This window comes from Polypterus senegalus, chromosome 14, assembly GCF_016835505.1.
Source record: "Polypterus senegalus isolate Bchr_013 chromosome 14, ASM1683550v1, whole genome shotgun sequence".
Lineage (NCBI taxonomy): Eukaryota > Metazoa > Chordata > Cladistia > Polypteriformes > Polypteridae > Polypterus > Polypterus senegalus.
Genome location: NC_053167.1, coordinates 129887025 through 129904700, shown reverse-complemented (window position 1 = coordinate 129904700; position 17676 = coordinate 129887025). Strand labels below are relative to the sequence as shown.

Sequence of the window (17676 nt, the reverse complement as noted above, 5' to 3'; positions counted from 1 at the left end):
GTTGCTGCCATGTTGTACAGAGAAGTGGTTACTTCAAACAAAAGTTTTAATTAAAATTTACATTACATGGGACTGTGTGGGGGTAGCCTGTGAATATTAGAATCTATGACACTAGTGAAGGAGTAGGAATGATGACTTACAGCTTTTGTTGCCAATATTAACTCATCCTGAGCATGTTACTTAGCCTACTTGAGGGTCACTGCATGTGACAGTTTCAGATCTAGAATTTAGTTCTGTAAATAAAATGCATTTGAAGATAGGATGCTATAGTTAAGGGAATTTGTATCCAAACATTATTTGGGAAAGCTATGTAGGAGTGCAGAAACAGGAGATGTTATCAGATATTGACTTGCTTGAACAGTGGTGGCAGCGGTTTCCTTCTTTTTAATCTCGCGCCTGGTTTGATTAATTTGAACATTGTTTGTTCTCCATTTGTGTATGTTGGTTTATTTCCAGGCAACCTTGTTTTCTTCACATGTCATAAAAATTGTTAGACAATTGGAGATTTTAAGTTTACCCTGTGTTTGGCGCATGACTAGGCAATCTGATAGGCCAGCGTTCTATCCATGGTTGTCTGCTGCGTTGCAAACTCTGCTGCTGGGATAGGTTTCATGTTGGTGTAGCTCTGGTCCACATCCAGTAGATTTGAAAATGTGATGTGTTGAAAGTTACATTGTAGCAAGTAGGTATTCAAGCAGTTAAACTGTCACATTTAGTTTTTTTTAAGGCAAATTTTAAGCAAAGCGGTGAACTGGCACAAAATTCAAGTATAGGCACATCTAATAGAAGTGAGGGAGGCATTAAATTATGGTACATATAAAGCATAACAAAACCTTCCTAAACTTATAGAATGTTAGTAAATCTAAGAGAATTGTACAGTACCATGCATCACTGAAAAGTTAACACAAATTGCAAAAGGTAAAAGCAGTTGTATAAAGTGTACAAAGAAAACGGCTCCAGCACTAACTACAGAATTAATTAGCACATTGAGACCAAAGGTTAAGCCATAAAAAATATTAAGAGGTAATTGGGGAAGAATATCACTTAAAGAACTGACCCACAAGGATCATTTCTTTGCTTTAGTAATAAAAGAGCAGTCAAAGCAAAGGTGGTTTAGAATATTAGAAGCAGAAAGGGTGAAATACAATATGCAGAAAAGGAAAAATCAGATGTTTTTAATTCACTTTTTCCTGAAGACTACACATGTGAAGAAGCTGAAACCCTTCCATTAACTACAGGTACTCATTTATTTGGAGATTACAGAAAGCACTACCAGGGTTAAAATGCTTAAAATTGAATAAATCTCCAAGTATAGGTAGGATTTATCTGAGATTTCTCAAGGAAGTTCGTGATTAGATATCAAAGGCCATTCTGGGGTAATTCCTAAAGTTTAAAACCTAAAAAAGTATTGTTCTATTGTGTGATAAAGTTCAGTAGGCCAACCCTTTTAACTCAACTATATGCCAGTTACATTAGCATGTATCATGAGTAAATGAATAGACTAATTAAAGACAAGATTGAGCAATACCTAATGAGTGCCAATTATATTAAAGAATTTAAATGGCTTTACCATGGGGAGATTGTGTTTTCACTAGTAGGGGACATATTTATAATTTTCTAAAACCTTTTTAGTTAAGACCATGTCAGATTAAATGACCAGCTATATTCAGTTGTAGCATTGCATTTTCATAATCATAATGAGTCATAGGCAGTCGGCAGCATACTGACGTGAAGGTCAGGCATATACTTTAAAATACCTAGCGACTCACTCCAACTAGTCTGTGACTTATAATGACAAAATCAAAAAAGCTAGTCGTAAAGGTGGGCTCTTTGTGTATGAGAGCTGACAAACAATGAATACTAATCCAGATGGATAATGCATGTAATCCAGTGATGTGGAATAAGTAATGTGGGTGTCTTGAAACTCACAAACAAAAGAGAAGGTCATCTGTGTGATGTCTTATATTTTATGTACCACGACAGAATGGAAAAAGGAAACATAAAAGGCATAAGGTTGCAGATGAACTTGCCATATCTGATATTCCTTTGAACAGCACCAGCTCTGTCAGCCTACTGGTTGTCAAGTAAAGCTTGATTGTGTTGGAAAATCAGCACAAAGTCATGTAATTAGATATGCCCAGTGATTTGCTAGTTGGTTAAATTGAAATGTTTGGGAATTGAGATCAACAATGGCAGTCTGCAAGTCTTTAGAAACCATAAGACAGATTATTGAACAAATCAGAAAGTTTGAATTCCAAGTTTGGCGTGTTGATGAGTACAACAATGGCTTCAACTCGGAATGCAACAGGTTGTGATGTTGGTCAAATTGTGGTGGTCTTTTGGTAGCAAGTGTAAGGACTTTTTTTTTTTAATGTATGCAAATAGTCACAACATATTGTGATTAACAGAGTAGTTAACTCTTTAGGTAACACTACCCCTAGTTGTAATAACAAATGTTCTACAGCTGTGAAATCTTACCACTGAACCTGGCCAAGATTCCAACTTGAAGATACTGTATGTGGCAGGTGCAATTTAAGATAAATACACCATTTTACAAAAAGAATGTAAATATTTCAGATATGATTGGACAATGAGTAGTCTAATACTTGAAAGAATGCCTTATGAGAAGACCTTAGTGGACTCATCACTGTTTACAAGTGAGACAGTGCATGGAATCGATTAAGCACGCTTATTGTTGTTGAGCTACGTAATATTTTATGTTGAGTACATATCCAAGGAAGTTACACTTAAGTTATGCAATGCTCATGTCCAGCCCAGTCGGGAGTATTGTGGTCAGTTTTGGTCTTTATTGCTTAACATGTGTGAAAGTTTTAAATCTAGCAGAATGAAAGCAACTATATCGATTCTTAGACTTCGGGGTATGATGTGGATAGACAGAAGAAGTTGAATCATTCTGTTTAAGTAAATGAAGATTCAAAAGAGTCAAACAAACCTGCTTTGCAAAGGAAAATAAATCTTATTCTAAATCTTACTTGCATGCACTGTTCTGTGTGCCAATCAATACTAATCCAGTCGTTTTGCAATTACTTAAAATATGGAACCTATGTTGGATGCTTTTGAAGGCAGAGAAGCTCCTATCGGTTGTTCCTATTCAGGATAATCACCTTTTTCAACCTTCTCAAACTTACTCAGCATTTATTCCATGGAAAATGTTATAGATTAAGACACTTAGAGATCTTTATATAGACCCCATATTTGCATCTTATGAGTAATTATGATTGAAATTTAAATTTTTGAAGTTTCACACTTTTTTCCTCCTATATACAAATTAAAGGAAACCTACCCAGTTTTTCACACCTCACATGTATATCCATATACAGTATATATATGGCAATACTGGTTAGTCTTGATAAAGAGTGGACCATTCAGTTAGCATTTCAGAAAAGGAGTTTAACTCATCCATACAAAGAATACACTCTAGTTCTATATGTGCCAGGAATTCTATAAATCAACTGAAAGTCTCATCAATCACACACAACTTATTTAAAATTGTCTGAAATGTGCCCAGGGCAACTTCTGAGGACTGACATCAACCTCCAGCATCAGCAGGCCATATGTTTTGGGAATGCACTAAGGTAACATCATTTTGGAAAAAGATCTTTACGTACGTCTGAAATAGCCTTGGTGTCACAGTCACTTCTAATCTAGTAACAGTGGTATTTGGTGTACTTCTGGATGGGAGTGAAGCGTATAAGAAGAAATCGATTATAATATCCTCCATCATGCTGCTGATAGGGCTGCAACTAATGATTATTTTGGTAGTCGACTAATCGTTAAATTTTTTTTTCCAGATTAGTCACGATTATTTCATGCCTGACTATTTTGATGCCTGCGACCTGTGGTTGCACATCCTGTTCTGGGCTTCAGTGCACGTCTTACCTCATCTGCTCACATCTGTCCACTTGTGAATGTCACCCTGACGTCTCTGCATTAACACAATTAAAATTAATAATAATCAAATTAAAATAAAACCAGTGAAACATATGAATTTGAAAATAATCGGATATTTTATATTAGTGTGACCATCACAATAAAAAAAGAAATACATTAAACAATACAGACTAAAGTGCACGTAGTCTTTGAACAAAAAAAGTGGATTTAACTTAAACAAAAATGGCCACTGGTGTGTCTTAAAGTCCAAAAGTTTAAATAAAGCTTCAATACAAATAAAATAAAACAAAACAATAATGTACAGTTTATAAAAGATTCAGTTCATATATTTCTGATTGCAGTGCAGTGGACTAAAATATGTAAGCTAATTACTAATATACTCCAAAACACAAGTTACCTAATATTAGTTAGAGATGGTTTACAATTCATATAAACTCAAATATTATACGAAAAAAGAAGAAAAAGAAAAAAGACGGCTCAGCTACAACTAATCGCTCGTTTACTATAGCTCCAATCATGTTAGCAAACATAACTGAAATTCTATTCACTTAATCCTTAAACTGGCGCAACCGGCTAGAGTCAGTTTACAGAGCAATTTGGAAGCACACCGAAGCCGAGTATATACGGTAACATACATTCGGCGACGTACATTCATTGTACTCCGCAACCGGCTAAAGCTGTTTCTCAGTGCAATTTCCCAGCACGCTGGAGCCGAGTATATTCGGCGATGTATATTCATTGAATGCTGCAACCGGCTGTAGTCGTGTCTCGGTGCAATCTGCCAGCATGCGGGGGGCGAGTATATTCGGCGAAGTACATTCATTGAGCCCCGCAACCAGCTATATTTGCTTCACAGAGCAATTTGGAAGCACGCCGGAGCTGATCAGTCAATGCCATACATTCGTTGAGCAGCCAGCTCATGAGCACTGCCGGCCCTGGCAGAACTACAGCGCCAATGTCTCTGGGATTGAGCCGCTGCACTAGACGAGCCTGCAATCATCAGCGTTTACTTCTGTGTGTTTGCATGCAGCCAGTTCAAGCGCAGTTGGCTCTGTGATTTACTGAATTTCATCAATTGGCTTCAGTTGCACCTTGAACATATAGTAATAGATTGTTGCAGTGGTTTTTTATAGTTTTTACAGATCATTTGCAGTGTGTAAAATGATCAGTGTTGCAGTAATTGTGATGCTCTTTGCTTGGAAAAAAATGTGTTCCGTTAAAATTTCACATTTTCTTTGTGAATTGTGATGTTTACTTAAAAACTGCAGCTAAAAAGTATTTGGCGTCCATGGGTACTTTATTCCCCAAGTATGTGTCGGTTTAAGGGTTAAATATGATTGTCAAAACCTTGATATACACATTATAGTACAAACATCAACGTTAACATGTGACACTAACTTTACTCGCTTAAACTTACCTCTCGAGAGACGACAGCATCACAGCTCCAGGATGCTTGCGTTTAGATACTCATGCATCGCAGTGGTGCTGCCGTGAAAAGAAAACTCCGCTTTGCATAATCTGCATTCAACTTTTTTTTTTTTTTTTTTTTTTTGATGAAGTGCTCCCACACTTTAGAAAGTTTCTGTCTCAATTTTTTTCCATCCCCCATCCGACTCGCCATTGCAACCACGTTTATTTTCCACTACATTCTTCTCCTCAGACCTCGTTCTTCGTTGGTAGGACTGTGTGCAGTCTTGACAAAGAATAACAAATGATACTGCCCCCCGATGTTCATGTAGTGCATTGCAGTTACAAAAACCAATGTGGTTCTTTGTGACTGGAGCCTCTATTGAAGGTTCTGTTTATGACGCGTCGACAATAAAAAAAAAATCCGTGTTGACGATTTTTTTTTGTCGACGACGTCGATTACATCGACTAATCGTTGCAGTCCTAGCTACTAGTATACAGTATGTAGATTTACTTAAGAGGCATACAATATATACTTTTGCCTGATTTCCTTTTAGAGTGATAAGTGCAAGTAGGGCTGTTAATGTAGTATGACTTGGTAACAATAAACATTCCTTATGTTCAATTAGATGTAGACTTACACATTTAAACTGTGTTAAATAATTAGTAGGGCTGTGGTTTGATGAAAAAGTTCAATCACAATTAAAAGCTTTAGTAATCTTTTGCCTATGCATATTTGATTATTCAAGTTAGTCTGTTGAACAGTTTTGTGTAACAAAAACAATACCCAATGGCCACCAGGTGCTGTGATACTTGGGAAAACCAATACGTATGGTTTGAACATACCAAAAGCACTAACAATTACACAAACAATTAAATATGAAAAACAAACATCATAGTGCAGCTTTTGCACACCATCAGCACTGTTACCTGCATGAAATATACAAGTCAACTCAGCAGCTGTTACCTGGAGGGGAGTCGTTAATTAGACTTTTAAATAGCAAAGGACAGACTGTAAAAAATGTATATATGTATCTGACAGTGCAATTATATGTTTTAAATTGCACTTTTTTTTAAAGAGCTTTTTTGTAAAAACAAATTTTTTATTTATAAAGATACTTTGTTGCTCTGTTTGTGACTACCTGGGGTTTGAAGTGTTTCCTAAGTCTAGTAGGAATATTTGAGTAACTGTGGAATTCTGATATTTAGGAACTGTCTAGCTCTCAACAATATTATGTGCATTAGTTACAGACACATTAAACATTACATATTAAAATGTTTTTTGTTTGTTTTTAATCTAATAAATATGATATGGACTGTCATCCCATCGTGGACAGGTTCTTATGTTGGGACAGACCTTTACTCCCCATCATCCTGTTACGAAAAAGGTCACTGCATAAAATGATGGATCAAAAACAAATGAAAGAAAGATTTTGAGTTTTTGACTTTGCTGCATGTTGACTTTCTCTGAGTTTGATTTATTTCTTTTGACCACAGGATCAGGTAACATTGCATGGTGTAACTTAATACTGGGTAAATATTTATGCTTCACATATGTGGGTTAATTACCTATAAGCCTCCTGGCTATGCTGTGTGCTCTTGCAGTTATTCTGCAATAAAATCCCTAGAGAAAAAAAATACTGGAATTCTTCCAGTCTGTTTTCATTCCACCTTTTCTACTTATGTACAGTATTTAAAACGTATGTGTGAATGTTATACTGGTACGCAATGTTGAAGATTTGTTTTTGTCCTACATTTCAAGTTTGTTGGGTTAACTTCTGTATAACACATCCCTTCTTCTTCATCTTCACTGTACCCTGTTTCAGGATGATATCCCCCATTAGATGATGTGCACACACACAGCCTGAAAAGTTTTCAGTATTGAGAATCATAAATATCAAAAGAATTAAGCATACATCTGAAACAAAAGGCAGAGCTCATGTAAACCAGTGTTAAGCCGAGGAACTTGAAAATGATGCCAGGAAGTGAATCCAGGCTATATCTGAGCCTGAGGTGTAGTGTAGGTTTTCTTAGCTCACATTCAAGATCATGATATGCTGTACTAGATTTGTTCTCAGGGGGTTGTAGAAGTAGGTGTGCTTTACTTGAATGTTAGTAAATTGTGTCTTATTTGTTTGAAGCCTTGTTGAACCTGAATGATGTGCTGTTCACCACTAGACTTGAAAATGCTTGCTATAAACCCCCTCATTATGTCTCATTCTGGGCAGATGGGACTTATTGAAAGGGAAAAAAAGTACAGTGCTGCTAAAATAGCTGGTGGAGCAGTTACTTAGTTTTTTTATAGAGGTATTAACCTGCAGTTTAGTTAATGTGGGCGCAGCTCTGAATAGTCGTTCTCACATAAAGGTGTTTGTTATGAAATGTTGGTCGAGTATTCAAATGAGCAACATTACAGAGTGTGTTACAAAGTTTAAACATACAAAGTAGAGCAAAACAACGTAAGCAGGTACAATACAAGATACAATTAAGAGAGAACTATTAAGATATTAAGTGAAATTTGTAGACATGACATGAAAAATCACTGTTTTTGGATTGTGTGCCAGGAAAACCTGAAGTGGATTATGTTTTTTGTTCATTTCAAGCCTATAATCACCGGCGGATTCTGCTGTCTTCTACATAATAAACTTCTGTTTCTTAGTTAAGCTACATATTGTTCTTTGTGTGAACCTTTGTTTCAGGTTTGAAATTGAAATGCCCAACACAGCTTCTTGAGAACTACTGTTTGTAATTCTTTCAACTAATTAGCATATCACTTACTCAGTGTCACTTCAAGATGGAAGATAGCTTCTTCACACAAAAACCTCATGAAATCATGGAGTTAAAGCAGAAACCCTGACAGCATTTAAAAAGTATCTGAATGAAGCACATGGGCCTGTTAACTATTAGGTAAATGAAGAAAAGCTAAATGGAGCGAATGGTCTCCTCTACTTTAATTTTTATATGTTCTTTCCGTATCTGGATTCTACTTTAGCCTTACTATATTAGTATATTAAGGGTTCTGGCACGATTTAGACCACTTGCCTAATTTCATCGATTTGTTTCTTTCTTTAAATATGTATGTGATTACATAATGTCAACTTTGCATTTTTATTTATTTATCTGGATTTGTGCTGTTATATTAAGTCATTCAGAATGCAGCATATCCAGTGCTTAGTAACTCCTTTGATTAGAAATGGCTTAGCTATTCAAAATGCTTTACTGCTGTAACATCATTAGTTGGGTCTCATTCAAGTTAAACCTCAAAACAAACAAACAACATGAAGACAGCAGTAATTCTTTTTCTTCAACATCCCTACAATAATCAATTAAACAACATACACACTCTGACATATTTATCAAATTACTGTGGGGGGCTACAGGGTTAGGCAGACTCCTACCGACTAGAACTGGATTAAGCAGGTTTAATAATGGATGAACAAGGTTCTGTATCAAAAGTCAATTCATGAAGTGCTGAGGCAAATGTTGTATTTGTGGTTGATAGGTACAGTATCTTGTGTTACCCTTATTGGTACATGGAAAAGTTGTTACATTTTAAGATGCAAAGTCATCTAATCAGGAATACTGTTCTATATGGGTTATGGTTATTATTGCCATTATTGATTCTGGAAAAAATGTGCAATATTTGTGTGATGGTCATGTAGGTGGTTAATTACATAATGACATGGAACGTAGTTATAATGTCTGTAAGGGTTCACTTTTTGTCTTCACTTGTTATGGTTATCAGCCATTACCCGCTTTAAAAAAAAAAAGGTTTATCAACCATGCACAGCTTTTTCCACTTATGAAGTGAGCTGCAACCCAGCATCCAGGAGAAGATGTCCCTGTGTCTGTGTAGGTATCTGAAAAGCAGTTGGGCAGTGCCATTCAAGTGGAGTAGGTCAAGTTGGGTCCGCTGACACAGTTTAACAGTGTTTCATTCTGCAGTCATCTGCCCAAACAATGTTGGATATATTCCAAAGAGTTTTACTGCTGATTTAATATTTCCGGAAAATAAATGAACGGAGTTTTTACAGGCATTGTTTCATTGAAGTCCAAAGGTAAACTTCTATATGAACATGAACAACTCTGTAATCTAGTGATTTTGCCCTTAGAGAAAGACCTCACTGTTAACTAAGATAAAGTCATTACAACCTATTGAATTCTAAGAAATGGAAAACACAGAAATAAAAGGTGGCTCTAATTTGTAAGAAATTCTGAACTTTTAAGTGTCCCTTCTTCTGTTTTGAGCCATTGTCCTTTAAACGTTTTGTGCACTTCATTGGAAGGCAGTATCTGGATAGTTGTGTCAAAGTGAAATTTCGGTAACCAGGCAATTGCACACTATAGATAAACCTACCAATTCAGTTCAGGAGGAAACAAAAAAAAAATTTGAAATGTAAGGCAATGATTGGGAGCGAAGATGATGCAGTGTTCAAAAGTATGACTAAAAGAAACAAACAGACTGAAAAATAGTGCAGCAGTTAACACTGCAGCCTCATGGAGCCTGCATCCTGGCTTTGAATATCACACCTGGTGGTTATCTGTGTGGAGTATCCATGTTCTCCAAGTATGTGTGAATATTCAACCTGTTGCTTCAGTTTTCCTTCAACATCCCCAAAGATGTGCATGCAGTGTTAATTGGGATTTGGAAATTAGCCTTGTGGACTTGGCTCTTTGTCCAGATTTGGTCTGTGTTATGTGCCCAATGTTGCCAAAATGCGCTTTCGCCCGTTCTAACCTGAAAGTGATTAGGTTCATTTTTGAGGATGAGAATGCTATGTCCCATTTCATGCATGCTGACACAAGTTTTTTTTGTAAACTCTCCCTTTGGTAGCAGTGGTTCTCTTGCTATAATAGCTCATTGTAATTTACGTAAAATGTTGGTGGCATGATGGGACACCGTAGTCAGCACTACTTTATCAAATGTTGAGTGGTCTAACCTTTCATTTCTGACCTGGTCACTGTTGTCACTGCGTGTGTTTTGCTTGTTTACCCTGTATTGGTATCCCATCAGTTTTATCCTCAACTGTGACTGGTAAGTTTTATTTTTCCAAATTAGAAGTGTACTTTCTTTTTCTTGGGTATCTGAGATTTGAAACCATTACACAGATTAGCAGAATTAGTCTTGGAACAAGCAAGGATCAGATGATCGGGTAAACCTTCATTAGAAGGATGGAAATGGAGTATTGCATGCTTAGTTAGTAATCTGTAACTCTTAAATACACACAAGTTATAAAATATACATATTGCATAACTTTCAAGTGCATTTAATGTCATATTTGATTATGAAGTTGAAGCATTTTAAATTTTTAGTTCATCAGTCAGTGATTACTTTTTTATTAAATGTTTCTGTAACAATGAGTCATATGATGATAATGTGATCATCAGAGGTGACTGTGCAGAGGGTGCAGACCTATAAATATCTGGGAGTGCAGCTGGATGACAAATTGGACTGGACTGCCAATACCGATGCTCTGTGTAAGAAAGGTCAGAGCCGACTATACTTTCTTAGAAGGTTGGCGTCCTTCATCTGCAATAAGATGATGCAGATGTTCTACCAGACGGTTGTGGCGAGTGCCCTCTTCTATGTGGTGGTGTGCTGGGGAGGCAGCATAAAGATGAAAGACGCCTCACGCCTGGACAAACTTGTTAAGAAGACAGGCTCTATTGTAGGAGTAAAGTTGGACAGTTTAACATCTGTGGCAGAGCGACGGGCATTAAGCAAACTCCTGTCAATCATGAAGAATCCACTGCATCCACTGAACAGTGTCATCTCCAGGCAGAGGAGTAGCTTCAGTGACAGACTTTTGTCACCGTCCTGCTCCACTGACAGACTGAGGAGATCGTTCCTCCCCCACACTATGCGACTCTTCAATTCTACCCGGGGGAGTAAATGCTAACATTATTTAAAGTTATTGTCTGCCTTTTACATGCATTTTTATTACTGTTTAATTTAATATTGTTTTTTATATCGGTATACTGCTGCTGGATTATGTTAATTTCCCCTTGGGATTAATAAAGTATCTATCTATCTATCTGTCTGAATGATTTAATAAACTACATTAAATACATGTAATTTAGCAGCACTTTCCAGTATTATGTAGTTTAATACATACTCCAAAAGGCTTGTGGAGGCTCAATAGCTGTCATAGATAAGAGATTCCAATTCAAGTGATTTTACAATTTGTTTTTGTTAGTTATAGTGGGCCTCGCAGTTAGGAGACCCTGGTTCACTTCCCGAGTCTGCCCTGCATGGAGTTTGTATGTTCTCCCCATGTCTGAGTGGGTTTCCTCTGGGTGCTCCGGTTTCCTCCCACAGTCCAAAGACAGGTCAGGTGCATTGGCGATTCTAAACTGTCCCTGGTGTGTGTGTTTGTGTGCCCTGTGGTGGGCTGGCGCCCTGGCCAGGGTTTGTTTCCTGCCTTGCGCCCTGTGTTGGCTCCAGCAGACCCCCCGTGACCCTGTAGTTGGGATATAGTGGGTTGGATAATGGATGGATGGACAGGTGTAGCGGTCTGTGGCAAATTTTTTAAATTTTCTTAAACATCACGTTTTAAAAAAAAAAAAAATAGTTAAGACCTCTGTTCAATTCTGAAGGTTAAACCTGATAGCTCCTTCAGACTATGATGGAGAGCAGGGCTTATGCATTGCTGATAAATGATAGTGATGAGAAATACTAGATAATGCAGCTGTAAAGTTGTTATATAAATTTGAGTGGACACTGAAGGCACATTTTATTGGCAGATGTAAATTATATACTGATACAGTCGATATTTGAAATGCATGTTAAAAGGGGTCTTTCAGAAAGCGAATAGTCATTGTGAGCTGCATGTAACATGTTTTGAATATTGATGGTGGGCCTCATTAAAAAGGTTTAAGGCCTGGATCCAGTCTGCAGGCCTTGAGTTTGACAGACATAGCAACCCAAATATGTGGCTTTTCTCAATATATGCAAAATACCTAAAAACATTTTATTACTTACTTTTACAGAGTCTTTATTTTTTTAGGTAAGCTGTTAAAAATAATGTGCTGCAACCCCCAGCTCTTAAATATTCTACGTTTGGAAACTTCCATAGATGTTAAAATGACATGAAAACACAGCAAATAACAGAAAACACAAAATAAAAAAATAAACATGAAACCGTTGCAAAATATCACCAGAACGCTTTTAATCTGATAAGATCAAGACCCAGAGACACGCGTGTTGGGATTTTGGACAGCTTCATATCAGCCTATTTTTAGTGTGTTTTGTGCACCCAGTGGTAGTTTACTTTCCTATCCAAAGTAGGCACATGTCTTGTCCAAAATGCTTGCAGAATGAGTTTTGGCTAAACTGCTTGATTGGATTTACTGCATGTAGATGGGTCATGGGTCACAAAAAGCACAAGTTTCTTTGTTCAACTGGATTTCATCTACTGATTTCCATTTGTACAGGTGAGCAGAGCTAACTAGTTTTGATGAAAACGAATATTTAGCAGCTGTCATAAATACTAAAGTATGCTACAGAATGTACCTTATCATTATCTTCAGTCATTTTGTGAACACATATCCGAGAACGTAACCAGCAGTGCCCTCAGCCACACTATAAGCTCTTTCTGTGGTGAGCAGCTTGAACAGCAGCTAGCTAGCTGTGGAGCTGAGTGGTAGAACTTGCTGCTTTTAGTTCCCACTTTTCTACGTACATGATTAGTTTTGTTTAAATTGTGTTTTGTGATTAAAAGTACAATGATATTCCTTCTCTGTGAGAGTATTAATATGTTTAAAATGATTTTCTATGAAGTAAGTAATAAAGCATTATGCATTTGAAAAAACATTCACATTCATGGACATTTTTCATGGCAAATTCATACAAAAATCAGGTCACGGATATTTGAAGGAACAGCACAGGACTGTCTGCGTGCTCCATGTATCATTCCAGGGTATACTGCACCTTGCATTCTATTTGCTCCTTTATTATTTCAGTTAGGTTTGGGTTTCCAGTGTCCTTGAACTTTATATCCACCACTCTGTACTTGTGTGCACTCCAAGATGTAGCAAAAGCAGTGGTTGTGTTATCCAACAGCAATAAGGATAGGTGGGCAGTGAAGATAAAATATTCTTATGTTTGAATCTATAAACTTGGTTTAAAAAATCATTTGCAACACCTACTGATTAAAATACTTTCATTATTTTTTTCTTCCTCTCTCCTACACTGTGAAGTGGTACTGTTGGGTAGACTTGCCCATGTGCTGCAAAAAATGAAACCTACATAGATTCTTAAGGTAACACTGTAGCTTCCATAAAGAACAAACTGCAAAAATGTAAGCTTTAGATACGCTGATTAAACTTCATCATTTGGCACCTTTCTTTAGTGAACACTCTCCAACGGCACTGTGTATAAAGTAAGCTGTAGAAGTTGACTTGACACTCCAGTGGCAGACATGTAACCAGTGTAAGCCTTGAGCTTCTAGTCCACACTGCCTATTTGAAATGGGAACATTAAATCTACTGCATCAGTCATAATATCAGTATCTTCTCCAGATTATTCAGCGTGTTATCTACTGTACATTATTTGAAACATTGCTAAGCATAAACCTAAGCTAAATTAAAGCTGTATTCAGTGGTGCTTGTGAAAACTTTACACTCACAAATATATCACATGGGATCATTTTCCTCAATAAATAAATGAACAAGTATGTTTTTTTGTCATTTGTTTGATTGGGTTCTCCAATATTAGGTAATCACATTTTATGTCATTTACAGCTGCTTCTTCTTCTTTTGGCTGCTCCCGTTAGGGGTTGCCACAGCAGATCATCTTCTTCCATATCTTTCTGTGCTCTTCATCTTGTTCTGTTACACCCATCACCTGCATGTCGTCTCTCACCATATCCATAAAACTTCACTTAGGCCTTCCTCTCTTCTCTTGCTCGGCAGCTCTATTCTTAGCATCCTTTTCCCAATATACCCAGCACATGTCCAAACCAACGCACGCTCGCCTCTCTGACTTTGTCTCCCAACCGTCCATCTTTAAACTGACTCTCATGTCCTCATTTCTAATCCTGTCCATCCTCGTCACACCCAATGCTAATCTTAGCATCTTTAACTCTGCTACCTCCAGCTTTGTCTCCTGTGCCACCGTCTCCAACTCATATAACACAGCTGGTCTCACTACCATCCTTTAGACCTTCCCTTTCACTCTTTTTTATGTCATATTTAGAGCAATAGGAAAAATTCTGAAGAGTTCACAAAGGTATCTATTGACTCAGTTTCTTCATTGTTTCTGTATCTAGTTTTAGAAAAAAGTGTGTGGTTTTTTGGTTATGCCAACCTTTAATACCACAGATATAAATTTACAGCTTCACAATGTTGTATCTGGGTTTGGGAATCTGCTTAAAAAATCTTTGTCGCTTTTAGATTTTCCTTTATTATTAACTAGACATTGGACAGGATTAGTAGATTTATGTATTTTTTTTATATTCATGCACATTTCCAGTCAGATGAATAGTGATTATTTATGTTTTGTGTTTCTCTTATAACTTTTCTTTCTCTTATTTTACATTTTAGTGCTTGCTGACAATCTCAAATCAAATCCTGGGATTAAGTGGCAGTATTTCAGCTCAGAAGAAGGCATCTTCACAGTGTTTCCTGCTCACAAGTTTCGTTGTAAAGGCACCTATGAGCACCGCAGCAGGTATGGCATTGCTCTATTAAGAGAGCCTCATTTGTCATCTATAGCTATAATGCTTTTTTGAGGAGAGTTTTCAAGGTTTAAGATCAAGATAAGTTACAAAGTACTGTTTTAAAATGAGGTAAAACAAGGCTATCAAATATACATGTATAATGATTAACAGATAGTACTAAAAAAAAAGGTTTTCTGTTCATTGTATATCACTGAACTTGTTGAATGGTGTTGATTGTGTCAGCTAAGCTTACAAAGCTCCTACAGTAGGTATGTGGAAAACTTTAGTTAAAACCTTGTGCAAAATAGAGAAGTATACTGTACAGTCATTGTTTTAGATGTCTGTGTTTTACTGTTGGGTGTATTTGTTGCATAAGTATTTGGATAAAGCAGCCATAAATGTCACCATGCCAGTGTCAACATACATACTTACTTTTGAGATTTCTTGGTTAGTACCAAAGGGTGCTACCCAGTTATATACTCTTGTTTTTCCTCATGGCTGTAATAATGTAATAAATATACTAAGGAGAAGTAAACCATGTTTAAAATGCAAGCAAAACTGGTTGCAAAATTGTTAGGATTATAACTTTCAAATGATGATGTAGTGATGCAGCAGTAGTACAACTTTGCTAAAAGGGTTAATAGGCATCCCAGCACTAGACCAGGACATAAGTGAATCTGACAAAAATCGGCCTCACCCTAGGCAGCCCAGCCCCAAACTCAAATGGCCAGCTTCAGTGCCTGCACGTGCCCAAGATGGGGCACAGGCTTTTAAAAGTTCAAAATACTTTTAAATGTACAAAAGTGCCTTTTAAGAGGGAAAAGGTAATTGAAAACCTCTGGTTTAAATTGACAAACTAATTAATTATGTTAAGTCAAGAATTTAATCAAAAAACTTAAGAAAATAAAATTCACAAAAGACTTGAATCTGCAAGAACAACAAAATACAAGAGAAGTGCTTATAGTAATTATTCACAATCCACAACAACCCAACTGTCAGTGCAGCACTGAAGGACTTTCTCTCCTCAACCTCCGTATAAAGGCTGGGGGTGGGCCCTCAGAAGTGACATCATAGAACACAAAAAATGTTATTAACAAACATAATTATGCAGTATATAAATGCTAAGTAAACATAACATTATTAATTAAAAATGAATACACATTACATAAAAACAACACAAAAAAATAATAATCCAAAAACAACACAAATTTCAATAGAAAGAAAATAAACATAAGCTAAAGAAAAAAAACCTTGGCTAAAACATAACATATATAAAGGAATATGCAGGTTTTGGCATATCTACAAACAAATTATATTTTCTTTTCATCCTTGCCATTTCCTTAGATATATTAAACATCCCTTTGGGGCTTTAAGACAAATAATCAGGGTGAACCCAGAATTTAAAATTGAGCTAATATCTTGGAGTAATTTGAGGCTTAAATGCAAAGATAATATCCTGATTAAATCTAGGAACAAAATTAGTTGATCCTAACATGACCTACATTTTTACTTATGGAAGAAAATTGCTTGCAGATATGTACAAAGCTAAAGAATTCATGAGGGTCGAGAATGGGAAAGAGATTTTTAATATATTCTAGTGTAGCCAAGTTGGGCATGATTTTCAAGAGGTGATTTGGTCCTGGCAGGTTCTAAGAAGCTAATTAAACCGATACATCGCTATGATTATTGAATCATCCTGAATGCTTGCAGGAGTGCAGCCAGCTGTTCTGCTTTCTTACAGATAAGCTCCAGAGCTTAGTTCTTTTATCAGCAAGGAGTGGGCGACAAGGATTAAACAGCTTTTGCCTTTAAATGAGGTGACTGCAGAGAGAAAGTGTTGTCAATGAAAGGACCAAGAAGCCAGCAGCTTGCAAGATAACAGGGAGTTGGTGTTTTGGTTGATGTGACTTTTCATTCTGGTTTGTTTGTATTCCAGGCCAGTATATGTATCTGCAGTAAGGCCTCAGTCCAAGTATATTGTTGTTATTGTCGACCACGGCAGTTCGGCTAGTGAAAATCAGCTTCAGATTGCTAAAGATGCTGCCCATGTCATTCTGAATGCTATTGATGAACATGACAAAGTGAGTATAAATCCGTTTATTTTTCAATTCTTCGGGATTTCTGCCTCTTTCTTATTCTCCGTATGCTCTTTCTTCTCACTCCATTCTTTTCCCTTTGAGGTTGGTTGTTTTTGTTTCAGCCTTCTGAATAATTTGAATTCTTTCTTAGATGATTTCCTGCATCGATTTTGTCAACTTAGGAAGGTTTTGACCCCCACTATTGCTGAGTTGCGAAGAGTACTTCAAGCAAAACCAGTGATATCCCTACTCTAAAGAGAAAGTTGTGAAAACATTGGTTGGGAATTGGATCCATTTCCTCCATGATTGGAATTGCAGTAGTGATTTCAAAGCTCCATTGTGGTATGAGCAATGGGGTGGAAGAGATGTGGCCTAAAATTCTGAAAGATTTGAATTATTGCAAGGGTTGTTGGGTTGGAAGGCACTGACTGACTGTGTCTAGTTAAATTTCATATTCAAAGGAATCAGTGAATGTTTTATAGGTGAACAGTATGCTAGGTCTTTGCTACAATAATTAGAAGAATAGTGGAAGATGACCATTGATATCTGCATGTAATTTATAGTCTTAGACATGGCATATAACCATGCATCCCTTGGAAGCTTTCCCATTTAATTGTTAC

The 17676-nt window shown here is 36.8% G+C and overlaps 1 protein-coding gene across 1 annotated transcript in view; it reads left to right on the top strand.

The window, feature by feature from the left end:
• cachd1 (cache domain containing 1) overlaps window positions 1-17676 on the top strand; it is a 247090-nt gene that overhangs the window by 161116 nt on the left and 68298 nt on the right. The window contains exons 5-6 of the mRNA XM_039736092.1: window positions 14863-14989; window positions 16915-17059. Of these exons, the coding sequence (XP_039592026.1) occupies window positions 14863-14989; window positions 16915-17059 (272 nt within the window). The remainder of the gene's footprint in view (window positions 1-14862; window positions 14990-16914; window positions 17060-17676) is intronic.